A 27,817-nucleotide genomic window follows, 5' to 3' on the forward strand; every position below is an offset into this window, starting at 1 on the left:
AAATTGACCAGTGTTGTATTTTAAAGTTCACTTTCATAAGTCCTAACTAAAGAAAAAGCATGTCTGTTCTCCTGGTAGAGGCAGTGGTGTTTTCTTGGGGATTTTTGTGGGGTTTTTTTTTCGGTTGGTTGGTTTGGGGTTTTTTGTGGGTTTTTGTTTGATTGGTTTGGGGTTTTTGTTAGTTTGTTTTTCCCTTTTTCTTTCTTTTTTTTTTCTTTCGTATCACTTTTCCAGGTAGATTTCAGGAATAGGAAGAAAATGTATAAAAAACGTGTCATGTGTCCAAGGAAATTAGGACATGAGAATTTAAACTGCAGGAGCTGGCTGAGAGAGTGAACTGGTTGAATGAGAATACTGCTTGCTTCCTGTTAAATTTCTGTAATATCTGTTCTTCATAAATGAAGCACAATGGAACTAGGAGAGCATGTAATCCTTCACCCAAAAGCACCTGCTGTTCTTTTCACAGATTTGACCGTTGTGTCAGTAATAACAGTTAAAGCTTTCTCTTCTACAGACTTTTGCTTTAATAAAATTGTACTATTAAGTTTAATACAAACCTTTTCTGTTGTGCCTATCATTCAGCGGCCAGTGCAGTCTTTTGGACAGACAGCAAAAAGGTCGAAGGTACAGTAGTCTTGTGTGCTGGCATGCTAAGGAAGCCCTTCATGCTTGATGGAGCTTTGTTACTTTGTGAAAAGTGCCTTTAGTTTTATTTTTTGGCATTGAAGCTTTGTTTTATTCTGTTGGATTTTTTTTTGTCTTGCCTAGTTGTCTGCTTTTGTGGTTTGCCTTTATATTTTTGGTGGCTTTGTTGTTACGGAGAGAAACACTTTCCCAAAGATTTTATTTACTTTTCATTGGATGTGCTCTATTGTGCTGACAGTGGCTTCAATAGCTGCAATTGCTTGGGTATTTTCATCCTAAAGGAAATGACCTGTTCTGTTGAAAATACAGCCATTTTATTTTACATAAAATGAATGGGAAAATCACAGCATATGGTGTATTTATATAAATTTTTTATAAGCTATAGTTTTTAATTTTACATACTTTCCTTTAGTCAAACACAAAGTTAAAGTTAGTTCGGAGCCTTGCTGTATGTGAAGAATATCCACCACCTCCCACAGCTGAAATATCACAGGACCTCCAGGTAAAAATCACATTACTGAAGTTTTTGAAACAATTTGAAGTAACTTACTATTCAAAAGAAAATCTTTTGGGTACTCTATGAAGACACCATATTATTTTAATTTTTTTTCTAATAGGGCTGCTAAAGCAGGAAGTTGTCTGATATTGGTTTTTTTGAACTATAACTTGATGTCCAAGGAATAAAAGGGGTTTTGTTAGTTATTTTAACTTTCTAGTGTTACAGTGCACTTGAGGCAGTCTTAAACTGTCTGCCATCAGCAATACAAAAATTGTGATTAATGCGTAGCATAATTTACTGGCTTTTTAAGTTTAAAAAATTTGAACAGTTGTAAGATTGGGTGTTTTAACAGAATTCCTGCATATTAGTCACAATTTCTAATATTTTTATTCATGTATGCCTGAGGTATGTCAGAAGACTGATAGAGCACACTTAAAGTAGTTCCTAAATGCTGAACAAAATATGTAAAAATGCCCTAGACAGTTTAAAGAAAAATCTCTTTCCAAAATTTACCTTTATCCCAGTCTGCGTTTTTAGAGCAAAATGCTATTACTGTTTTTAGTTCTGTGTATGCATGAGGAGCACAACATGCTTTTCTTTTTTCATTCCTATACAAATCTGAAGTGGTCCTTATAAAGCACATTGGCTTATTTTGCTGTTACTTGAGAAGCTTCTCAACTGTATTTTTGTGAAAAGTCTGACTTCCCTTAAGCAGAAGGAACTAGCAGAATTGAAAGGGGGTTTTGCTAGCGGAGTAGTAATTCAGGTTTGGGGAGAGAGTGAGGTTGAGATTTTGTGTAGTTTTTGGTAAAGCTAACTGACTTTTTCTAAGATTGAACCACAAAGTATATAAATGTTTGCAGGTTGTTTTTTGTTGTTGTTTTTTAAATCTTGGGAAAATGAGAAAATAGTAGTTTTCATAGTCTTTCACTAATACACTGGTATTTGAAGAGCTGACTAGATATGTTTTGAAACTGAGCCTGCTAACATGATGGAAGTCTAAGTTGTTCTTAGATTGGTATAGGCTACACAGTAAGGGATTGTATTTTAGGAAACAAAATTAGCTGTGAGTTTTTCTTAGAAACAATAATTTAGAAAAAAATGGATTATAAATCCAAATAACTGCATTGATTGACAGAAGAAATCTAATTTTTTCCTGTAGAGCAAGCCATGTTGAAGTAGAATTTCTTACAAGTTCTCATGCTGAAGTACACACCCTGTGGGGCACAGGTCTTCTATTCCCCTATGTATCGACTTGTACAGGCAATTTATGCACCAGTTTTTGCGTTCTTTCCCAAAGTGTCTGTGGGAAATGGTATGGAAAAGTCCTTCTCTAAGGACTTGAATCCTCTTCTGGCAGTCCACAGCACCACCCTTGAAGCATGATGTGTAGGTGTTAACTGTGCTTGGGATGTGTGGGGGGTCTGGTGGCTAGTTGAAGTGAGAGGAATGTTTTGCACAGCCCACTCTGGCAGCACGGGAATAACTCTTGATTGCTTCCCTGTGCTGAAAAAATCACCTTTCTGTTGCCTTGCTGATTGCAACAGGAAAATAGCTTCCAGGTTTGTGTTCATACTTCACATGGATTATAGGAGTTAAGAAGAATGAAATTCAGGATGAAGTTGCTGATAATATGTGAAGAACCCCAGTTTTTAATGACTAGAAAGTGTTAGCTTTGATAGGATGAAAAATAGCTAGGAAATGTGAATTTTCAGATAACTGTAGTCTTAGCTGTGACTGTTAATCAGTCACTGCTTCCACACTAGTGTGTAAAGCAGCTTTCAGCAAGGTTAAGCTTCCTAGGCACATGCAGGTGTAGAAGTCACTTACCAAGTCAGTGCTGCCACTGCTGGCTGCTTCTCCTCAGAGGGCTATAATGAAAGAGGTTGATGTTGACAGACCAGAGAAGTTCTTAGGCAGATCAATTTCTTTCCCAATATACTTGTTTATATTTTCTTGAGCAATTGCTGAGAAACATAGAGAAGAGCTCACAAATTTTTAAGCCTTACTTGTTAGAAAGCACTGACAACCCTTTACTAAAAGGTGCTAGGAAAGTACAAGCTCACCAATCTTTTTCAGGATGAAGACTGTAACTGATTTATTTGATCCTGTATCCTTGTTAATACACTAACTTTGTTCTCTTGTCATTTGTCTAAATACTAGGTTCTGAGCTTGTTCTTGCTCTGTATGTTCTAGCACCCACTAACAAAGGATGATCCATTTCAGCTCCTTTTAAGGATGGTCTGTTTCCATATCAATGATGCTTGTTATTATGGGTAACAAGTAAATAAACTCTCCAGAGACTGAACTTTTTCTGCAGCAAAATAAAACAACCCAAAGGAGGAGGAGTCCTGGACAAAGACTAGGGTCTGTAATGTTAGTTTATAGTGAGTTGTATAAATTCAGGTCGTTGATTTTAGAGGATGCTGGTAAAAAGCCAGAGCTCCAGGATGTAGGGCCTTTGAGTGATATTCTGTAATGTTTCCTGGCTCTTACCTTTTTCTCTCAAGTCTTTCAAGCTGGAGGAGTTCATTGGGTTTGAATGGGTTTGGATTGCTTTCTTTGGCTTTTTTCTTCTTTTTTTTTTTCACACTTGTGATATGATGACAATTTCTTCTGCCACAACCAAGACTTAAAATAAATTATCGGAGTTACAGTGAGGGGTCTGTTAAATCAGTATGCAGCAGAGACACGCTACAAACAGGGTGTGATTTAAAGAATTTTACGGAATAGATGTTGAAAGATTTTTCAGCAGCTTTCCAGTCAAGTAGGTCATATTTAATTAGATGCTACAGTTTTTATAGCATGAAATCACAAGAAAGTGCCCTTTAGTACACAGTTGTGTTGTATCGCGCTTTGAAGTGGCGATGGCAGTAGAAGAACTGGCTGTTCAGATGGTGATGCCTTTTTTAGCTCTTGTTTGGAAAAAAAGTATGAAAATGATTACTTGCTGAAATCCTTTGACTAAACCATTGCTGTCTGCTTTTACCTTGGATGAGTTTAGAATATGTAGTCAATTTTCTAGTGAATGAGATTCAAACCCCGAAAATTCCTCTGAATTTACTGATAAATGGGGAATTCCATACTGGTGGGTCCAAGTCAGAAATCATTTCTTAGTAAGACATAAACCACGTTTCTTTATTTCTTTTTCAAGTAACTGTTGTGCAGCTACGAGGTGAACAGTAGGTGCAGTGCACTTTGTAGTGACAGATTGCTCCTTTGAATTATATTCATGTTCATGAGGCAAGGACTGCAAATATTTGGTTTGGACTCTTCAAGGTTTGTGACCAAGTGAATTCTTAAGACTAAAAATTACATGAGAGTTGATTATTGGAGATTGGTAATGGCTTTAATTGCACTTGGGTATAAATAATTCATAAAAGCTGACAAGTCTTCACACTTGTAATGCTGTTTTGCAGGGTGTATATGAATTAACAGGTTTAGAACATGTAATGTTGGGGGAGGTCATAATGAAAAAGAGAACTGACAAAGCTATCAGCAATTTTTTTTTTCCTCTTTTGAAAAAGTTGTTTCTCCAAAAAAGCACATTGAAACTAGCTTTAAACCATACCCTCAGTAGAGGGTTCCCATTGCCTAGCCTCTGACAGGACCAAGGCAGAGAGCAGTTCAGTGTGCTCAGGCAGGGAGGAGCATTACTGCAGGTTGTGTAAGGATGTGTGTGCATGTAAAACAGTCTTTAGCCTGGGTGAATCCTGGCTATATTTAACTCTGGCCAGCTTACATGAGTAAGATCAAGTCTGGGGAAAGACACACAAGGAGAAGCTTAGAGCTGGTGTCTGGATATGAGTAAGAATGGGTGTGAAGGAAGGGTGAGGACTTGTATGGGAAAGGATTAGTGCAGGACAGGAGTGATAGGGAAAAATGGATGAAGGGCAGGCTCTTTGAATCGGGAAAGATCAGATGTTCTCAGATCAAGGGGTTGACAGCATCAACTCAGCTGGCATGGGTAACAAAATCAACATTAGAGGGACTTCCAAGATTAAAGGTAATGGGGGAGTCTCACTTTCAAAGGACTGCTACTCATCCTCTTAGTCATTCAAACACATGGTGTCTCTGTTTCTCCCTGCCTCCTCTGTATTTGCTGTCTGAAATATGTTGGTCCTTCACTGACAGTGTTGTTAAAGAGTAAAGAGGCATGAAAAACGACTTCAAATCTTCTGTTAAAGGACCATTAAGTCACTGTCATTTCAAAGGGAAGTCCTTTTTTGCTGTATTTGGGAAAAAGGTTTTATGATATTTCACCGATTTGCATGAAAACATGGATTTTGAGATGAATATACACAAAGCTACTCTGTCAAAATATACAGGAAGAATCTAAGCATTGATGACAATAAGGTTTGCAAATTTTGCCTCCGTATATTATACTGCAAATATTTCCGGTTTTTGTGCATTTGGGAATACTGATCTGTCTTAGATTGTAATGTTTGGGTTTTGCTTCTTGGTATAAACCAAACAAACAGAAATAAACTTTTTACAGGCAAGAACTGTGAAAAATAGGAAAAAAAAATCCAGAGCCAACATTTTTATGCATTACTTAAAAATTTAGACATTGTATAAAATATATACATCTGAAAAACTGGAATATTTTTCATAATGTGTATGAAATAAGATACTTTGAATTCAGTTTGAAATAGCATTCAGGACTTGGAAGTACATGTAAATTCTGAAACGTGATATTTTCTATGCTTTGTCTGTAGTTTTTGGTTTACTGGTAAATAATTTCATTTTGTGGTTGTATAAAGTATATGTGGGAGCAGAAAGAATACGAAGGCAATTATTTGCCTTTTTCCTTCTATATGTTGCAGGTAATGTAGTACAAAACAGTTCTCCTGCAGGTATTGTTTTAATAATTTCCATGATGACTGATTTTTTTACTCTTGACAGGAGAAAATTCAGATCCAGTTGTCACAGTCTTTAGAAAAAGAAGAAAACCCTGCAAAAGATGAAACAGAAAAGGAAAAATCCAGTGATAAACTGTCCAGAAAAATGTTATCAAGAGGTTTGCTATCTGTCATTGTGATTTTCAGTGTATTGTGTAGATAAAGAATGCTAAAGAAAATACAGCTTGCTTCCAGGTCATCACTGCATAAACACTGCTCTTTCAATTAGCAACTAAGGCAAATAGATCAGACATCTCTGAGCTGGGGAAGCAATTGGTCCCAGAGGATACAGTCCTTTTGAGGCTTCGTCAGGCACATGTACTCCAGCAAATGCTTTTCCTTTCTCACCTGTCTAGCCATGTAGAACAGCATAAAAGCAGTTGTGTGGCCTCAGTTGTGTCCGAGTGTCCTTTGGAAAACTGCCTTTAGTAGTCAGAAGATGTTACTGTCTTATTCCTTGGCTTTGTTAAAGGATTTATGAAACTTAAGTGAGAATGACTGCTACCTTGCTACTTTTTCTCGTCTTTATCCAGCAGAAGTCAATGTTCTTGTTTATTTATTTCTGATAGTATCCAATTTTTTTTTTTAATATAGTTTTGGAGCAAGAGTGGAACTACATGAGTGAAAATTGTTATGTTTTCACGTTAGTATTCCTACATTGTTGACTGAAGGTCTATTTCATTTGCTGAATATCTGAGTTTTAACCTGAAATAGAGCTGTGAAATTAATGACAGCTTTCTCCATGTAACCTAATGTCTCTGAAAGGTAGAAAACTTTATGCATCTAAGTTAGCACTTCATTGTACAGCTTTTGCTTTAATTAAATGATCAAGAATGTTTATCTAAACATCTTAGATCAACCAGTGTGTAGGAAATCTCTTTAAAGTTAGAATTCATTTTTTTGGGGCAGGTAGAACTTGTCCATCTTGCGTTGCTCGATTCCATAAGGCCTTCACCATGTGGCGTTTCAGTGCATCTTGTCCCTGCTGGCAGCCAGATATTTCTGAAATAAAAAGCACTTGGAATGGAGAACTAACTGTGCTTACCAATCTTAGGCATTTTTGCCTTTAAAAAAATAGTGTTCTTTCAAAGCTAACTTATTCAACCTTTGAACTACATACCCAGCTTCACAAATAAAGGAGGATGGGGGGGGGGGGGGAAATCAGCAAACCCCAGCCCCTATCCTCCCCTAAAAAAAGCCACCTACCTAACATGTGAAGTGATGATGAGGAGTTGAGAGCCAAGTGACAAAATGCGTAAGGTAGAGGTAGCTGTTCTAAATTCACCAGGTATCTTCTCAGGAGGTTAATTACTTCCCAATTTAGGATGTGCCAAAATTAGAAAATGATGGATTTTAAGGATCAATATTCTAGTAATTATAACTAAATTATTGCTCATTTTAAAATTTAAAAAAATAAATAATTATTTAACCTTAAAGTTGTTTTACCAGGCATACCCTTTTCCCCCCACTTCCCTTCCCCAGAATCAAAAGTAATCCCAAACCATAAATGCCGAAGCTTACTTAGTTTCATTTATACTCCTTCGACAATACATGGGCAGGATTGATAGCATAACAAGCTCTGCAGACAAAGGAATACACTATCATTCTTCTGTAGGGAACTAGAGATTTTTTTCAGGTGGAACTTCTATTTTCTCCAGGAAAAATTTAGACTCATTTTTGAAGATTGGATACTTCAAGCACCCAGTTTCTTGCTATACCAGAGGCTGCTCTGCCAGCACTGTTGCTTCTAACAGAAAAGCTTGCGTAGATTCTGTCTCCACCAAATCCTACCCTTCTTTGTGCAGTGGTTCCCTGGTTGCTGTTAGAAGCTAATGTGTTCCATGCAGACCACAAAATGACCTGGAGCAGCTAGGACCTAGGCATAAGTTTGAGCTGTACCTAATTTGAGAGTAGGTGTTTTACATATAAGTAGTTCTTGGTAGAAATCCAATTACAAAAATATTGTTAAAACACCTCTGGCTTGGAATTCTAAGACCTGGGACTCTGGGAGGACATCATCTAAGGGAATATGTGGTACTAAACATTAGAAGTGGCAGATTTGAGAAGAAAATGTAACTGAATACTTTGTTTCATTGAAACCAGAAAGGCAGAAGGTTGTGAGACTTCCTTTTGAAACCTTCTAAACATTGCTGTGAAAAGAAAGTCCAGTAGAACAGGGATTTTTAATAGCACATAATACCATTTGTGATGGCTAAGCTGTTACATCTGAATTACAGTATTTCTTTGGGCAACATCCAGTCATTCTGTAGCTGGGCTGCTGGCCCACTGAAGTGTATACAACACAGTTGGTGTAGCATATTGAGAACTCAAGGTTGCTGGAAATCGGATGACTTAAGGTGCTACAATGCTTCAAAATCCATAGCATCTGTCAATAGTTGGGCAGTGTCACTGAAGCACTTGCTTTTCTGTATCACACTTGAGTTAGGGGATTGAGAGTGATGTTGTTGGGTTCTCTGTTCTTTTTTTCAGTTGTGGAAACTTGAAATGTTTAATTTTGGGAATAACATTCTCAATAGTTATATAATACTGATTCATAAATGGTATGTTTAGCAATAAATGGGAAAAAGTAGCATTAGTGTCTTTTCAGAGTGTAATTTTGCTCTCCTCTCCCTTACCCTTAGATTCCAGCCAAGAGTATACAGATTCCACTGGTATAGATCTTCATGAGTTTTTAGTAAATACATTAAAAAACAATCCCAGGTAAGCATCAATAATTTCAACTTCCTGGTTTACTTTTCTTGTTGTTGCCAGAGGTGTCACACTACCTGGATTGTTTGGCCTTTGTTCCCCTCTTAAATGTCTAACACTCTATGTCAGTTATCTAGGGTGAGGTTTTGTTGTGTAGGCTACCCGAAACACTAGTCTTCTGTTGTTTGTGTGTTACGTGAACAGAGATTCAGGACACTGAAATGGTCTATAAATGCTTTTAAGGTTTAAGAGGCAGATAATGAGTTCTGGCTGCGTGGTGCTCCCTTCCTGAAGGGACTCGATAATACTACGTCTTTAAAACTTGTACTCCTTTATCGATTGCTTGCTGGAGGCCAAACTGCCTTCTTTTGCTTTAATCTGCCTTGCGCTGTATTTATGGACAGATGACTTTTTTTAAGCTGTACTGTGTAACCATAGTTAAACATAAGCAGTGATAATTGATTTGGATTCCATTTTACTGTCAAAAAATGTTAAGTGAGCTATAATAGGGAGCAAACACCATTTTGTCCTGTAGAGTAAAATTGGAAAACGTGAACCTCTGCTAGACTCATGTTGTTACTGTTCAAAGCCATAAAGCATCCCAGTGAAAATAAGAGCTTGCAGATGAAGGTCTGCTGTGGGTTTCCGTGCACAAGTAACTGGGAAGTTTAGTAATCTGATGTGCTCAGACTAAGAACTGTGCAATGGTTAAGATCATTGCTTGTTCATAATTTATTGGAACTGACATAATTTTTTTTTTAAGATTAATATTAATTTCTATCACCTTGAGTTTTAGCTTATTTGTATTCTTTTACTATCTCACCGCATTGCAGCGTGTGCCAGCTTTTAACCACTTGGTTGTTGGGATGTTGTAGTTGTGCCTCTTGTTAGCAGAATTCTCTCTGGGTCTCAGTGATGACACAATGTCCTTTACAATCCAAGGACCAGTTAAGACTCCTGCAAATCTTCGCATGCATGCTAACCAACAAGAAGCAAGCTACTCATTGCTTTTCCTTCTTCAAACTGTCTTCTCAATGACTGTACTTTCTGCTGAGCCTCCTAAGGATAGATTATTTGGAGGATCTTTTGTATTCTGATTTCTGATGTGAGCAGCATTTTTCCTTAGGCATGTTCAATACAATATAGTAAAAAAATAAAAAATTACTACTTCGTCCTAAAAATTCTGCATTTGACACCTAGTGGTCTGTTTTACAGTCTGCCATCATGCCTTGATCTTACCTGTGTATTCTTAAGATGAATACAGCTGCAGTTATTGGAGTGTCTCATATATGAGTTGCTGTGTTTTTATTTTCAGGGACAGAATGATGCTGCTGAAATTAGAACAGGAAATTTTAGATTTCATTGGTAATAATGAGTAAGTACTGTATTCTCCTAGGAAAAAAGAATTCAAGAGCATTCCTGTTTATTTAATAAAGCTACTATTCCTTTTTTACAGAGTTCCGAGAAAAAAGTTTCCCCCAATGACATCTTACCATAGAATGCTGTTGCACAGGGTAGCTGCTTACTTTGGATTAGAGCACAACGTGGACCAGAGCGGGAAGTCAGTCATAGTAAATAAAACTAGCAATACAAGAATGTAAGTGTACAAGTCTTGGAGAAACCTTTTGATACAAGGATTTAGCACCTGGGATGTATTGTGCAGTGCTGCTGCATCTGTAGCAGAAGGGCTCTGTCTTGTATGCTCATTGGGAGCTATTCATCAAGGAGGGCTAGTTGCAAGTTCTTTACTGCTCATGTTCCAGCAGCGGGTAATAATGGGATCTGTTTCGTGTTTAAACTTTCCTGGGGGGAGGGGTGGGAAAGAGGGAGGGAAGGATGTTATCTGAAGAATTTTTCTTGCTTTTCTCACAAAGGTGCATTGCTAACTGTTTCTGTGAAATACATACTTATATCAACTATTTTTCTGCTTAAAGATTTACACCAGTCAGGTGTACAAACTACACTCTTTTTGCTACATTTGGAAAGCAGAATTAGCCCTTAATTTAGAACAGGGTCATTTCTGATTTGGTGAAGGGAAGGGACAAGACTCGCACAACTTTGGTTTTTGTGCTGTAGAAATCTACTGGGAAAATTCAGGCATTGTAGTTTTTTGTTGGAACAGTGTTACTTACAGATCTCCCATGGCTTTACAAAATAAACGTATCAGGGAAAACGGACATCTCATCAGTGGAAGTGTCAAGCAGGTTAACGAGTCACAGCATGTTACTGGACTGGGAGAGCTGGGGAGTTTTTGGAGAAACCACTAGGAAAATCTGTATTACGAAACAGGTAGTGTTGGGGCCACAGCAACTCCAAAACCTGCATGCAGTTGATGTTTCTGATCAAAGGAGCTAGCTGTTCTCTCTGTCCTCTGCACTTGCTCTGTCCCCTCATTCTCTCTCAGAAAAAACACAGAACTAATGTGTTGGTATATTTATTCCACATACTTCGTAGTTTTTAAATTAAAGCATTTGCCTGGCACCAATTTTTCTTAGTGTTTTGGGATTTTTAAGTACTCTATGATTTGGACATTAAAATAAGAATTTATTGCATCTGCGTCTTCATCCCAGTTTCTATGTGCACTCACCATAGCTTTGGGAGAAAAAGAGTATAATTATCCTCTCTAATTTTGGAGTCGGTAGAACTGATACAATAAAGCACACTGAAATTTCACTGAAGTGAGTGGTTCTGTCCTCAAAACTAAGAAAAGTGTATAGAGCCTAAATATTTGTTAGATAACTTACATACTCATGTATGTGTGTTTACTTTGGTTCTAAATTATCTTAAGTTGACCTAAAGCCATATGCTTCAAATCTGTTGCCTTTGCCATCTCACAGCATTTCCAGACTGAAGCTTCAGTCTAGCACTTCAGATGTGGAATAAGAACTATTAAAAGATTTCTTATTTTTTAATGCCCCGCCCTTTTTTTTTTTTTTTTTCCCTAGAGCATATTTGAATAGCTTATGGCCTCTGGAAGCCCCCCGTAGGTGTAGTTACTAATTAGCAGGCATTTCATCTAACCTGCAGACATGAAGATTCTTATGTTTTCAGCATTCTTATTTTAAATCATTTTGGATATAAAATAAGAATTTAGAAAGAAAACCTTGGAGATCTGCTCCATGTTGAATAAAACCAAACTTACCTTTTCCTCATAGGCAGATTCCCGGCTCCATCCCCGATCAGTGATGTTACTGACATCAACAACCCAGTGCATACTGGGACGTCTCAGTGGAGTGGGAAGTTGGTGATTGCAGGGCAGTAAATTCAGGGACCTTTAAAAGAAAGAGGTAAGACAGTCTAAAGGTTCTCTGAAATGCCTGCTAATTATGTTTGGGCATCCAGTAACTAAGTTAGGCTTGGCTGTTTATATAGAAAGATCTCCTGACTCTATACAGATGTCCTGGGTATTGAATAAACAGAGAAGAGTTACACGTGTTTTGTCTTATATCAGACACATGTTTCCTGATTGTCTGAGAACTTCTTTAATGGTAGTAGCAGTTTTATTGTCTGGGTACTCGATATCTGGTTTTAATAACAAGAGATTACAAAATATCTCATTTTCTTTCATAAAGTAGATAAAATGAGACATATATAATGTGATGCTTCATTTTCTCACTGTGATCTTGTGTAGCTCTCTCTTGCCTGCGTTGTACTGTTCCCCTCTTGCTTATTTCTATTTAATTTTGGTTTAGAAGTTTGTAAGTTTCAATGCTTTCTCCTCTATCTTCTTCTGTTTTCCTTTGAAATGAATTCTGAGGTATTAGAGCTGTAGCAGAAAACACCTATCTTCACTTCCATGCATGTCCAATATCCATTGCATGGCATCAGTCTGGATTCAAGAGCACTTCTGATTCCCCAAGGGCATGTAGTTTGCTTTCCACCTTAACTGGAAATTGAAGCAAAAGCTTTGAAGGAGGAAGAGATTTTTAAAACAGGTTTGTTATACCACAGGAACAGGGCTCGCTGGGGTACACATCTCTATATGTTGGTGGTACCTTTTCCATTGCCTGGACAACCAAAATCTAACTTCAGTTAGAGTATTAATAGTTTAACATTAACCTTGACTGTATTTCAGTTTGCTCCACAGTGGATATTACATGTTTACAAAACCATAAGTCTTTTGTTTCTACCCACTTTTCACAGACCTGACCAAAAGTTTTGTGAGCATATAAAGGATGAGAAGAGCGATGATTTCCAAAAGCGGTACATCCTTAAAAGAGATAACTCTAGTTTAGACAAAGATGACAACCAGGTAAATTGCACATGGATTGTTTCCTTCAACTTGCTATATTTGGCAGTGTGTTTACGTGCAGAAGTTGACACTGTATCACTTCATTTAGATGAGAATACGATTAAAAGATGACAGAAGAAGTAAATCCATAGAAGAACGTGAAGAAGAATATCAGAGAGCTAGAGAAAGAATATTTGCACAAGATGTACGTATCAAAGAAAATCTTAGTGTTTTGAATGAATACTTCACACACACATGCATGTTTGCACATATCTTGAAAGATAGCTTTGCACAGGAGTCTGTCTGTGAAGGGAACTGAGCAGATAAGAGTCGTTAGTGTGGCCTAAGTGAGTTTTAAATTATACAGAAGTTAACTAGAAGTTTTCTGTTTAATGACCTCTACATAAAACTCAAGCTGTCTTCAAGAATTATTTTGGTGCATTACCTATTTCAGTCTGTTGTTCTATTTTTGCCTCTTAATGAAATTTAAGTTACAGAGTTTTGGTACTGAAGTCATTTCAGTTGCTGCTCAGAGCAATAATTATTTAAACAACGACGACAAACAAAAACCTAACAAAAAAACCCCAGAAAGCCTATATGTTGTTTCTCTTTACTTGTCTTTATCAGACACATCTTATGATTGGTCACAGTACAATGATTTGAATTCCCATATATGGCATGTGAGTCAGAAACCTAGAAGTCTAGTCTCAGTCTCTTTTGTCTGGAGTTATCAAGCAGGACAACTTTGTAAATTATAATTCAAACAAGTAGTGATTATATTTAATTTTATTAAGTGAAACAGAACAAATGTTACTTCCAATACTGCTGTCTTTCTGACATTTATCTCTAGCTCTTATACATCCCAAACAACTTCATGTCCTGAAGAAAAAGTAATGAGGCTCTAATTTGCTGTATCGAAACATTTTTCCAAAAGTTGGTTTTGTTTTTTTTTTTTTCCCCTTGGCTATGAATGAAAATAAGGGAATTTTGGATATGAATTTATCTTTTCCTTTACCTTGTATTGTACCCTTCAAAGCTCTCTATCAAATGTGAGAGATCAGAATCAAGGGCAACATAATTGAGGCTTTTGATGAGCCTTGTTGATTGTGTATTTAGTCTGCTTTTTAGCTTATGTGCACTTGCACCCAAAGAATTCAGTATAATTATTATAGTAGCCAGCATCATCTTCTACTTCACACTTTCAAGCAGAAGACAAGGCTGCTCAAGTGGTGCTGAGTTGTGAAGTCATACCTCAGCTGTGACATAAGGCAGTGAAGGCCCAAAGAAAGAATTGTACCTTCGGAAAAATGCCAATGCAAACAAAATGGCCAGCACTGTAACTGTTGTAATGGGCCTTTTTATATTGTCCTTTTTTGTTCTTATAATACGGAAATTATACACCAAATAGGTTAAGTTTTCAGACAGCTTAGTATAAAGATGATACAGTAAAAGTCCTTGTATAATACAAAAGACTCCAAATTGCAGCATATTTTGTTACTGCACTGCATTAGGGGGTTTAGATGCCATACATATTAATTTCTACGCTTCTTTACCCCTCAGTCCCTGTGTTCCCAAGAGAATTATTTCACTGATAAAAGGTAAGAGATTTTGCAGTTTAATTCTGTTTCATTTTCTTGTTTTCTTGATAAATATTAAGCTATCTTATTAAAATGTCAACAGAATCCAGGAGGAAGAAACTAGTAGTACACAACAAAGACGACAGATACTTAGGTATTTGATGCTTGTTTAAAAAAAAAATCCCAAAGTATTCTGCATGCTTTTCACCTTTCCTTTTTTTTTTTAAACCCTAATTTTGCAGTTGATGCTTATTCTAAAAGTTTAGTTTGTAACTTGCAGAATCAATAAGGAAACATCAGGGAGATCAGCCAACAGCCTTCAGAGCAGTACTGAGAATGAGCTGAAGTATTGTGAACCCCGGCCCTGGAGCAGCACCGACTCCGATAGTTCCCTCCGCAATCTGAAGCCAGCTGTAACCAAAGCCAGCAGCTTCAGTGGGATATCAGTTCTGACAAGAGGAGATAGCTCTGGAAGCAGCAAAAGCACAGGCAGGCTGTCTAAGACAGGTATCATACAATTTGTACAAATGCATAGTTCCATAGCAGTGAAGTGCTACCCAATGCACATTGCAGGTGTATACAAACGTAGAGGTGCTCCATGCATACAGCTCCCTCTGAATGCAATGAGTGCTGCATACATTGAATATCTACAGACCTGGGCCTCCTATAGTCCCTACAGGCTACAGGAGATTTATACAGGCCTAGGCCTCCTGTAGTGCATAACTGCCTTTGAGAGCTAGAATTCAGGTAACAAACAAAACAAAGGCTTTTAACCTTGGAAGTGGAATTTTAAAGTTAAGCTAAATGCGTTTCGTCTGATCCAAAACATTTATCACTGTAAATACTTAATGCAAAATAAAAATATAGGGTTCAGCATTTCAGTGCAGCAAAGCTGCATTGGGCAGTCTTGGGAAACTGCACTGCTATGCTGCTGGCTAAGGAAAACAGCATTAAAGCCTATAAATTGTTCCTTGTATTGTGTTATCTTTCAGTGGCATTATTATATTTAAATGAGTATGTTTGAAAAGCTTACTTAATTTTTAGATTGCTGAAAAATAAGTTCAGGGGAACAAAATGTACATAAGAGTAAGTTTCAATGGTGTGTTAATTTGTTTATGTCAAAACAAAATCTCAAAAAATAGGTACAAACCTTCTGTAGGTCAAAAGTTAAATTTGGCAAATATTTATATTCCAAATGCCAATGTGATTTGATACAACAGGTATTCTTGGTTGTGGAGAATTTTGAGCCCTGTAATCCATGGGTGGGCTACAAATGCACTATTTCAGAATTTGAAGTAGAACTGTAAAGGAGAATATTGTTGCTTGCCTGTATGATGCTCTTATCTACGAAGTTGTTTCTTATGAGGATCTGTTTACACTTTTTGCCTTCCCTTGAAACCACTGCTACCTTACAAGTATATCATTGGCCTTGTGTATCTTAATGCACTAAACCAGTTACCAATTCTGTTTGTGCATTGTATACTCGCGTAAAAACAAATCTGAGGTTATTTCTGCACATGCTGTAAAATTGTGCCATGGTATTGAGTTACTTCATTTAGCGATGCAGTAATACTGTTTGGCACAGCTTGAAAAGAAGCTGCAACCTGTGAGTAGTTGATACATTAAGTGTATTCTTAGAAAGCTTTGTTTTCTAAATTGCAAGAATGTAAGTGGATTCTTAAATTTGCTTTAAACCTCATTTTAGTAGTCTGAGAGTTAACATTCAAAGTTCAGAATGCCTGTCTTGATAGTCGCTTGGCTGTGGTTACAGGTTGTGGTGACTTTGCATGTGTTGAGATTTGGTTTTGTTTCTTCATTTTGATCAAGGATGTAATTTGCTTTAATTACAGTGGCTTCAGCCTGATTTCTCTACATAATCTAGAAGTGGATACACTTGCAAACAAATCTAATTGAAGTAACTGGTCAGATGAAGATTATTTTACAGAGATGGGATATGCTATTTTGCCCAGTTTACAGTTGTTAATTTTGTTTCACTTCATCTAGCAGTAGGAAACAGATTAATAGTATCAGCAAATGCTTCAGGCTGTATGGTCTTGTCATACACAAGTGAAAGGCTTACAATTAGAAATTTTTATGAAGAACTGCAAAATAACTTCAAGCTAGATAAATTTTATCATAGCCCTTTTTGAGTCTTGCTTTCTCTTCTAGATTGTATAGAGGCTGCTAATGAAGAGCTTTTGACTTTAAACACCCATATGGTGTTTCCAAGTACTGCAAGTACCAGAGCAAAGACTTAATAAAAAGTCTTATAAACTGTATATCTAGAGATCTAGGTATGCAGTAATGGAGGAGCAGTGCAGTTATTCAGTGCTCTCCATACTGGACTTTGGGAATGTTGCCTTTAGCTGCAAGCACTGGCTTTCAGAAAGCTCAGGGTCCAGTTCTCCACTGCCTTGCTTTCAAATCAGCTATTTTATACCCCTCTTAACCTTGAACTTTTGCATAAGGCTAGGCTAAAGCTACTGTATTATGATAAATTTTCCAGCTCCCTTCTTCATGTCTGTGTGAAAATTGTCAAAGGAGGGGAAAAAAAGTTTTGCACTTTTTAGTAATCTGCAATTTGTCCAGCAGTGAGTCAGAAGACCTCTGATGTAAAAAGCCTACAGTCACTGCTGTTGTGTAGACTGTGTCTGCAGAGCGTGTGAGTTTAGTATATCTGAAGAAACACTGCATCTGCATGACGCTGTGGCGTGGATGTGTGCCACAGCTCTATGCTATTGTAGATGAACTGACCCCTAGCACATGTGCATATATACAGCATGCATTTTCTGTCCAGAAAATGAGAGCTGGAGATGAAGGCCTCACTTCACAGTGCAAAGCAGTGATGAATTGACCCTTGGTTGACAGAAGGAATCTTGTAATGGTATTCCAGGGGAGATGTAGGAGGAATTTGTTGTAAAGGCTACTGTTTAATAATGTACTTAATGCTGAGCTTTAAGGATAAGAATTTACAAGTATATATTTTAAATGACCATGATGTTTTTGTCTCTAGGTAAAAACAATTTCTTATTACTCCTTTCCTAGGTTCAGAGTCTTCTAGTAGTGTAGGGTCATCCACGGGTTCTCTTTCTCACACCCAGCAGCCTCTTCCAGTGCCAGCTCTAAGCCAGCCTTCTCATGGCACGCCTGCCGTCTATCCAACTGTCAGCACTAGTAACTCTCTTTCCTTTGATGGTGGCATAAGCGGGCAAGTGGCACCTACTAGCACTAGCTTCTTTTTGCTTCCCTTGGAAGCGGCAGGCATACCACCTGGCAGTGTTCTGATCAACCCTCAAACAGGTTGGTACATGCTTGTGGATGCTTTTGTTATAATTTAGAACTTGGGGAAGAATGCACAAGTATTTACTTAAGATGTGAATGTCAGTGTTGTTCTTTCTCTTCCTTTTTTTTTTTTTTTTCTCTCTGTGGTTGGTTGTTCAGTGTGCTTAATTTAAAAAGAAAGCACGAAAGATATAATTGGTATAATAATAATAAATTGGTAAACTCAGTTTCTCTAGTAGAGTTTTAACTGCTCTATAAAGTTTAATGAGTGACTTGCACAAAATACAAAAATCCTGTGATTTATTATCCAGAATGCAGCACAACTTAAATTAATTGAGTTATTTTGAAGAGAGAGAAAATTTTTTTTCCCAGGCCTACTAAAACACAGTTTCAGTGAGGGCAGGGAGCCGGAAGAAGTATTCGTCTTGACTTGAAAGAATTTATCATCCTTCATTCTGTTTGTTGCAACATATTCTTGTGTCTCCGTGCTCATGCCACTGGCTTAATGCAAGTGAAATAAATAAACCTGAGCTTACATGCTATTTCCAGACTGCTGTTTATCAGTTGAAAACAGGATTAAGCAATGTTGAAGTAATTGGCCAATATTGATTTTTAGTAAGTAGTAGGAAATTGATGTTTCACAATGCAGAGTCAAAGAGATGTATAACTACTGGCCTGGAGCAAATGACTAGTTAGTATGTTCTGGGCAGGCTTACTGTATTGTAGAAGTCAAAAAATCCTGAAAATTTTAATTTACCTTTTATGTAACACATTGTAATCTTTGGAAAATGATTATGCTCTTATTTTAGCTTAAAGATTTATTTCCTTCAATATCTGTTTTCCATCATTCTGTAGATGGACTTTATTATGTGTGGATATAATTGTGTATGATGTTTTAAACTAACTTTTTTGCATGAGGGTTGTTAAATTGATCAGTTATTTAATATTCATGAATATCATAAAAATATATAATATTGATCTAGTATGCATTTTAAAGTATTTCTTTTATCTAAAGGATTTAACATTGAAATAGATATTTTTCTCCTTTTCCTTAATACAAATCAGTTGCTCTTGTATACAGATTTATTTTTCTTTTCATGATTATGCATACTGATGTGCTGCCAGAGCTTTCTCTTAAATACTACTTTACTGTAGAAATGAGTAGTTTAATCCACCCTTGATTTAAAAAAAATGTTAGAAATTATGCGCTGTAGCATCTAATTATAGATAGCTGTAGGATTTAGAGGAGGTTGTATTTGCCATCTTAGGTGCAGGTTCTGGACAATAGCACTATTGACTTAGACTTTCTGGTTCTAAGGCGATGGTTGTACCTCTTGCACATGAATTTGCCATTGCGTCTGGTGACCATCTGAAGACAAATATGATTAGTGAACAGGTTTTGTTAGAAGAGGAAGTGAGCTTAGTGTTTGCATACTCTGACTGCTTTGTGTTTTGTACATGAAATACAGAGTGTTGGCTAGTGTTTTTCACACTGAGTTTATAGCATGGCCATACTAAAATCTTTAGTTACTGTGCAGCAAAACAGATACTGCAGGCACTGGAACAATATCACCAATTTGAAAGTGATTTCATGTGAAACATGGAATCACATGATATAGTTTTGTTACTTTAAAAATGGCAAGTTTTGAATCATCTTCATTTCTGTTATGAGTCATTATGCATAGGAATAGTTTCACTGTCTTCCTCCTGTGCTGTTGGTCATTTCCCCAATTCCATTGATGGGATGCCCACATAAGCAGGGAACAGCAGAGAAACAAATGTTATAATGAAAGTTGTTTATCTGAAAGTGTCTTTTACCTCCCTCAGAAGAGACAGCGGAATTTAGACTTAACTTTGATATTCAATATAATCAGCTTGATTTTCAATTTGTGATTCTTTCTACATTTTACTCATTTTTAGTGTATATAAACCAGTTTTAATGGTCTTTCATAACAGAAGATTATGTTAGTGTATAGTGAGTGTCTAACACAAGATACTTCCAGAACAAGGAAGCTCTGGGTCCAGAGAAGCTTTGACTTACAATATGCTCTAATCATCATATTCTGTAAATATTTATCTGCCTTTATCATTTTAAATGACAGTCAGAGTTCAAAAAATAGATTAGTGTCACAGTATTTCTGACAGAGGATCTTATGACCTTAGATCAGCAGACTCATCGTTCTCAGTAGTTGAAGACAACAATTACGAAAGTCCAATTGTGTTTCAGCCACTACAGGGAACAAGTTAAGCTTGTGATTACTAGCAAGTGGTAGAACATTCCCAGTTCTCGAACATTAAACAGAAATGTATTTAACTAGATCTGAATACAGCTTGATCACCTGCGGTCCAGCTGCATAATATGCAGCTTATTTTAGCAGATTCGCCCATGTTTCCTAGCTATCCCTTGCATTAATTGCATTAGTCCTCTCTTTTATGTTGGCCAGTTGCATTTTAAGCATGATGGGACAAAGAAGTTGGAATGAGTGTTATTCTTCTTTGACAGGACCTTGGCTTGAACTCTGACTCAACATCTCTGCTGAGATTCTTTCTGGAAAGAATGTCAGAGTATTTTGTAACAGGGGAGAGAAGAATGTACATCAATATTTGTACCTTCAAATAAGCATCAAAATAAGCCAATACAAGACACATGTCATTAAGCAGCTATGCACAGGTCCTTGCTAGCTAATCTGTTGTTCCTTATGTTTTGGGTTTTTTTTAACCCAGGCACCAAAATAAATCACTGATTGTTCATAACTTAAAGTATTTTTTTTTTCAATTATGTTTCGTTAGTCCATTGCTGTAATACTGAAGTTGCCGATTATCAAATAGAAGAATAATACTATGTTATTTAATTTGAAAGCTAAAGTGATCTCATTAGCAGTTATGGGAATACCATTGCAGCTCTACTGCTTTATATGTATTTTTTAACATACTTGCCTTTAAGCTTTCCTATGTTCTCATTGCTGTTCAAACTGATTAGAGGAGATTAATTTTTAATTTTTTAAAAATTCCTTAAAATAGCATTGTTAGTAGGATTTTCCTTTATTAGTGTTGCCCCTTTCAATCCACTTAATTAAAAATGAGCTTTGAAGATGAGCAGGATGCAATAAATATTTCTGTGTTCCCTAAGTAAAGAGTGGGGTATCTTTGTTTACTTTAAATGCTTGGGGTTTTAACTGCGTGTGTTTTGTTGAATGAGGCCTCGTTAGTCATTGCTACTGTAAGTATAGCAGTGGGGGTTGGCCTATGTCTGTCATACAAAACAGCCTGACCACTTCATTTCAAAACGTAGCAGTTTTGTCTAGAGTAAACAGATTAGTCTTTTATTTTCTCCAAACTGAGATGATGCAGCTGGCTGTCATTTTGTTGGTTGTTCTCTTTCAACTTCTCAGGTCAGCCATTCCTTAATCCAGATGGGACTCCAGTTGTGTACAATCCTCCTATGCCTCAGCAACCTGTTAGGACCCAAGTGCCTGGACCTCCGCAACAGCCACCTCTTCCCGCAGCACCTCAGCAGCAGTCAGCAGCGAACCACGTCCTCTCACAGGTGCACATGTCAAATACATGGTGCTTGTAGTGATGATTAGATGCTGTCATTGCTGTCTGATAGCAAGGGACCAGCAGGCATGTTCTGTTGGAAGCACAGCTTAAGAAGTTACAACTACACAGGTGTGGGTAACTGGAATTCTTCTGTCACAGTCCTCAGAACTACTGGTTCCGCTACTAACTAAGCATGGTAGGCAGCCTTTTCATAAAATTTGACATGGAGTATGACAATGCTCTGGTATCAAAAACTAGTGTAGATTGCTCGGGCAAGAGGCTTTGCCTTTGTCCTTAGCCACACTGTATGGTTACCCCTGGCATTAACAGAAATATAGGCAGCAAAATGAGAAGAGAGTTAATCCAACTGGGATCTTTATCTCCCTGTCATAAGGTTATTTTTCAGGCATCTGAACTCTTGAGATGTCTTGCACAAGCAGTACTCATGACACAAAAGTAGCAGCTTAGGGCTGGTAGAGTATGAACCCCTCCTTAGCGGCACTTTGAGTTATTCTGCTCACAGAATTGGATGCTGAAGTACAGAGTATTTTATTCTCTTCTTGTACAAAAGGAATTTATCAAAATAGGCCAGATGAAAAGTGACCTCAGCCCTTGAAGAAGGAGAAAAGCAAAGGGTGTGTATGGGCAGAAGAAGAGTGCTACCTCTTTTACTCAGGACCTATTTCAGGCACCAAGCTACTGGCTCTTGCTTCCTGTGGTATTTTCAGATTGTTCTCAAGTTTTATCAAAAAGTCATTTATACAACTTTGTCTAAATCTTTATTCTTTTTGCCTGTTCACATCTTCTGTTCAGGATACCTGCATACGCCACAGTAGAAAAAAAGGCTCACTTGTACTCTCTCTTACTTTTTATGGAAGTGTGTATGTGGTATTTGCATTTCTTTTCACAAATTCTTCACTATTTCTGTGATTGACTTCTCAATGGACCCTTGAAGTTCAACCTGCCCAGCCTATGATTAGCAATTGACGCCTCTCTGATGTTAGGATAACCACAATCCAGAGAAAATTTTTTTAGTGCTGTTGAATAAGTGAAAGTAGTGTTTTGATCTGTACTTAGTAGGAAATTCATTCTGTCTTCAGATGCTTTGAAACAACTTGTGTTTAGAATTAATGTGCAGCTTTTATTTTATAATTTAAAAAACTCTTTCAAAAAGAAACAGTAAATATTAAGTAGAAATAATGTGAAATATAGTTAAAGATTCCTTTTGTTCTTTGGCTGATGTTGCTAATGCTCTGTAATTTGAAACTTGCTAGAAGACTGACATACTGAGAATTACTTCTGTTTTAATTTGATGCAGTCTTGAGCTTCAGAAGTATCCATTCCCTTTCTGGTAATGGAGCATAGTTGCTTTTTCTATTACAAAAGACTTAGACTTGTTTTCACTTCTCTTACTCTGATGTTAACCATGTTTATAAACCTGTTATTTCTTCAGCCTATGCGGCCCCTGCAGCCTTCTTCCCAGCCTGTTCCGTACTCTGCAGTCTCTTATCCACCCCCGCTCCTGCCAGTCTCCTCTACACAGCAATATTCTGTGGTATTACTTCTCTTCATCTCCTCTCTGCATGGGTTAATCTTTAGTGGTTACTGACCTTTGCTTGGTTGCTTTTAAGTGTTGTGTGATACTAGTGCAATGACTGGCTAGCTTCTCAATCACAGTAAAACATTACCCAAGTGGGGAAAAGTAGTTCCTGAGATTTTAAAGTGTTTATTTCAATCTCAGCAGAGATGTATACAGTTAAGGCTATATCCATGTAGCTCTCTATTTCGATATATATTATTTCCCTGTGTGAAGGAACAACTTTTCAGTGCTGTTGTTTTGTTAGCCAGCCAGTACTTTGTTTCTGGATTAACCCCTTTCCATGCTGTCTTCTTGTTTGTTTACTTTTTCTTCTGCTGAACCCTAATTCATTTTGAGAGATCAGCTGTTCTGATTTTTGAGGTTACCTTTTTGTAACCTCTTAATGATTCCACTTCACTGTCATCCCTTGTTTAGTAAATAGAACCTGGAAAGGAAGTATCTAGTCTTTTGCATTTAAAAAACAAAATGTATAAACGAAAGCTTCCCACACACAAATAGGAACTGAAACCCAGAGTTGTCCAAGGCAGAATCTGAACTAGAGACCAGGTCAAAAGGGAGGCTTCCGAGTTCATCAGGCTGCCATGATACTCCAATGAACACGCATTTGTGTTGGGTTGATGTGGCAAGGTTTTGGTAGCAGGGCTGATTCTGTGGGAGGGGTCTGGAGTCAGCCCCCATATCAGACAGAGCTAATTTCGGGAGCTCCTGCGCTGCCCAAAGCCAAGTCAGTCATTGGTAGTGGTTGTGTCTCTGTGATAATGCATTTGAGAAAGAGAAAAAAAATGCTATTCAGCAGGTGTGAGGGAGAGGAGTGAGAAACACCTCTGCAGAAGGGACAGGAAGAGAAAAGGGTGCTGGAGCAGAGACTCCCAGCCGGTGGAGAAGGTGACTGTGAAACATGTTCTCTCTTTGCAACTCATGGAAAACCATCGTAGAGCAGTTACCCACCTTGCAGCCTAGCCTATGCAGGATCCCACACCAGAGCTGGCAGAGTCACAGTGAAGGAAGATGCAGCCTGTGAAGGACAGGAGCAGGGTCCTAGTAGGAGCTGTGGTCTGTGGAGAGGAGCCTATGCAGAAGCAGGTTTTCTGACAGGATCAGTGACCCTGTGGGGACCCCCACAGGAACAGTCTTCCTGAAGGACTGAAACCTTTGGAAAGGACCCACAGTGAAGCAGTTCATGGTGAAGAGGTTCACAAAGGACGGCGTCTCCCATGGGTGGGACGCCACACTGGAGCAGTGGAAGAGTGAGAGGAAAAAAGAGCAACAGAGCATGTGTTATGAACCCCCATTCCGAATCACTCTGTGGCACTTGGGGAGGGAGACAGAATACTCAGGAGTGAAGTTGAGCTTGGACAGAAGCAGGGGATTTGGGGGAAGCTGGTTTTAGTTCTGCTTTTATTTCCCATTCTCCTGCCCTGTTAGTAATTGGCAATAAGCTTAATTAATCTTCACAAGTCAGGTCTGTTGTTGTTAGGCATATAGGTGTTAGAGCAGAGAATGAAACTCCTTCTAGGTTTGTTGTGTTTTCAGGACATTTCACACTCAGGGAATAGGTTCAAATACTAAGGTTGCTGCCAGTTCCAAAAATGTATTCCTGCTGACAGTAGCTTAAGTAACATAGTGAAAACGATTGGTCTTAGTTCATAATCTAAATGCAACACACCTGTAACTGGTAAAGTTTGCTTTATCCCTTTATTGGCAATACTATGTTTAGTGGTTAATCATGCTTGAACTGAACATCTCATTGTAGAACAAACTGACCAGATAAGAATATATTCTTAGTGCTAGTGTAATAGAAATAAATGTCTATGGCTTGGGTTTATCATTTGGACACTTTTTTGAGGTAATAGTAACTTAGTATCAATATCTCCTCTCTAAACTAGGCGTGAAAATCAAAATGCAAAATCCAATGTAGAAAAGCAATATAATTGTGTTAATAGGCATCATTAAGGAATTAAATGCCAAAGGCAAAGATAGATTATTGATCTAATGAAAATAAGGCTTTTTTTAAGATGTAAAGGTATTCTAAATAAAGTTTGAGGTGCAAATTTGCATTTCCAGTGGTAAGTAACACTATATTTAGCCTGGGAACTGTAACATTTTATCATAAAATGTGAACATAGCTAATCTGTAAAAAGTGCAGGACAGAGCTTGCGCTTACTGTTTTTTTTTAAATCCTGTCTTCCTCAGAATGATCCAAGGATCAAGTGGTATTAAAATATTTTTAATGTTCCTCCATGTTTTGAAGCATGAACCAAATCTTCCTGTTTAGCAAACAATATTAGCGATCATTTTTAATTTCCAGGATGTTGACAATTTGATGCTGAGTTCCTTGTAAAGAAAAGGAGCTTGGGGTTACAGAGAGAGAAGTTTCAAATTTCACAGGGCTCCTGCAGTGCTCGGTGCAATCAGTATCATACTTTCAGACAGATAGTGGATAGCCACTGGAATGCATTTCTTGCAGTTGTTACTTGATTTCAGGATGAAAAAAAAATCTTTGCTTATAGTGTAATACCAGGTTAGAGGAGTCCAGTCAGAAAATCTGACTTCATTTTTGACAGTTGAACTCTTGTAGAAGCAGATGTGATCCAAAAATCAAGTATTTGCAGTGAAATGAGTCAAGTCTCTGAATGTGGATGTTCTCTTCTGCTGTCAGCCCTGAAGATAATTTACTGGTGTTCTGTCTTGTTCTTTCCTGTTGTTCTTTGGCTGATGTTGCTATTGCTCTGTAAGCATACCTGAAACTTACTGAGGTATTTGGCAGATTTGCTCCTTTTTTTTTTTTTTTTTTGTACATTTGTGGATGCAACTTTTCCTTTTTCAACTGTTACAGCAAGACAACCTGGGATCGCAGTTCAGCCATATGAGTCTTGCCCGCCAGCCACCTGCCGATCCAGCTGAACCCCATAGTGCTATGTTCCAGTCCACTGTTGTTCTCCAGCCTCCACAGCAGTCTGGTTATATCATCACAGCTGCTCCACCTCCACCACCTTCTGGCCAACCAGTTTCTGCTCCAGGCTATTCACCATCTAGCCACCCTGTCAACCAGCAAGTCCTCCAGCAGCAGGGATACATGCAGCAAGCTGTGCCACAGGTACAATGGCTCTGTTTCCATTCCACCACAAGCATTGATCATGCTGCTCTATAATGAGCGTTTTACATGGTGTGGGGTCCTTCTTCACTTGCAGCTGTGTGACATTTATTCTGGTGCTGGGGCGTTTTTCTGGCTTATGTGCTTTGAATGAATGACTTCAGTTCACTTGAGGAGCAGTAATCACCTAGGTGATTATTTATCTGTAGCTGGTAAAACTCATGTTCTGCATAGTTTTCTTGTTCTGATGTGGTTAAAATGTGGTTAAGCACTGGAACAGGCTGCCCAGAGAAGTGATGGAATCACTTCCCTATAATGGATTTGACAGAATCACACATTCAAAAAATGTGTAGATGTGACACTTCAGGACATGTTTTAGTGGTGGACTCAACAGCGTTAATGGTTGGACTCAATCTTGGAGGTCTTTTCCAACTTCTATGATTCTCTGTTGTTGTAGAAATTGGGACTTGTCAGTTCTGTAGTAAAAGTAGAAGAAACTGGCTCTCAAATAGGGAATCTATGTATTTTTTTAGTTGCTAAACTATTTGTTGCACCTTCTAGTAAATTTTGCATCTTTCTTTTATCAGGTGATTATTTTTGCATTTAGATGTCTGTCTTCTATAGATGTGCAGGTAGTAAGTCTCTTTAATTGTTGGTTTTTAGATGCCAGCTTGTTACTGTACGCCCAGTCAGTACCCGCACTCCAGTCCGCAGTACCGACCTGTGTCTGTCCATTACAACACACAGCAAAACCAAGCAGTGGCACAGCCCGGACAGCAGACAGGTTTGTTGAACTCTTATTTCATTAGAGAACTTAGGGTGTGTTTTCTCCTGGTTTTGCTTTTTAAACTTCTGCTGTAAATTTTCAAAGAAAGTAGGAGTTCAAGGTATATGATACAGAGTGTAACCAACCTAAGGTGGAAAAATTGAGTCAGTTGTTGATGGAATTTGAGCCATTACTGTGAGTGACTTGTGCTGTAACTTCAATTATAGGATAATTTTATTTTATTTTTTAAAATTCAGAACTGAATAATTTTAAAAACTTGTAACTTCATTACCAATTTTTTAAGTAACTTGCAAAGTAAAATTAATTAGTACCTTTAAATGATGTCACTATGCAGAGATGTACCTTAACTGAAAGATTATGCTTTCATGCTGTGGCATGAAGAAAATCCTGAGCAGAAGATACTGTTTGAATTTGTCTTTCTGTCCTATGATTAAAGGTATCTGGGTACTGAAAAAAATATTTAATGAGTCTTAACTGGTTAGAGAGAGTTCTCTGTTCCTCCTGTTTTTAGTAAAGGCATTTCAGCTCTGAGTTACACTTCTATGAGTGTTGTCAAGCTTTATTTGTCTCTTTTCTTTCCTCTTGTCTGTTCTCCCTACAAATTTTAACTATAGCTTCTATTATTCTAATAATCTGTACTTGAAAATATTGTTAGGACTGCTTCAGTAAGATTTGGATTCCTGGAACAAATTTACTTCTGAGTAATATCTTAACTCACAAGCACAACTTTCAGAAGTATTTCATGATAATTGGAGACAGAGATCCCTAAATCAGGCTTTTATACCATGTCTTAGTTGACTACATTAGATGTGATTTTTCCGTTGTGCTTCTTTCAGGAAGAAAGCCTTTTTGTTTTTTTCATTCCTCTCCTCACTCCCAGCTATGTGCTGCTGTACAGAAGTAGGATGAAAAATCAGTTTTTACAAATATTAACTGGATTTATTTATAGCTG

The 27,817-nt window shown here is 37.6% G+C and overlaps 1 protein-coding gene across 4 annotated transcripts in view; it reads left to right on the forward strand.

Moving 5' to 3' along the window:
• R3HDM1 (R3H domain containing 1) overlaps window positions 1-27,817 on the forward strand; it is a 53,728-nt gene that overhangs the window by 10,505 nt on the left and 15,406 nt on the right. Inside the window, exons 2-17 of one of the 4 annotated variants that reach the window (XM_054381096.1) lie at window positions 583-624; window positions 1,058-1,147; window positions 6,050-6,164; window positions 8,688-8,766; window positions 10,070-10,129; window positions 10,211-10,351; window positions 12,898-13,006; window positions 13,095-13,190; window positions 14,546-14,583; window positions 14,666-14,716; window positions 14,843-15,069; window positions 17,608-17,862; window positions 21,237-21,391; window positions 22,838-22,939; window positions 25,821-26,081; window positions 26,742-26,862. In XM_054381096.1, the coding sequence (XP_054237071.1) occupies window positions 583-624; window positions 1,058-1,147; window positions 6,050-6,164; window positions 8,688-8,766; window positions 10,070-10,129; window positions 10,211-10,351; window positions 12,898-13,006; window positions 13,095-13,190; window positions 14,546-14,583; window positions 14,666-14,716; window positions 14,843-15,069; window positions 17,608-17,862; window positions 21,237-21,391; window positions 22,838-22,939; window positions 25,821-26,081; window positions 26,742-26,862 (1,942 nt within the window). The remainder of the gene's footprint in view (window positions 1-582; window positions 625-1,057; window positions 1,148-6,049; window positions 6,165-8,687; window positions 8,767-10,069; window positions 10,130-10,210; window positions 10,352-12,897; window positions 13,007-13,094; window positions 13,191-14,545; window positions 14,584-14,665; window positions 14,717-14,842; window positions 15,070-17,607; window positions 17,863-21,236; window positions 21,392-22,837; window positions 22,940-25,820; window positions 26,082-26,741; window positions 26,863-27,817) is intronic. The other 3 variants (XM_054381097.1, XM_054381099.1, XM_054381100.1) reach the window with 3 other exon arrangements.

This window comes from Indicator indicator, chromosome 5 (genome assembly GCF_027791375.1).
Source record: "Indicator indicator isolate 239-I01 chromosome 5, UM_Iind_1.1, whole genome shotgun sequence".
NCBI classification, from domain to species: Eukaryota; Metazoa; Chordata; class Aves; order Piciformes; family Indicatoridae; genus Indicator; species Indicator indicator.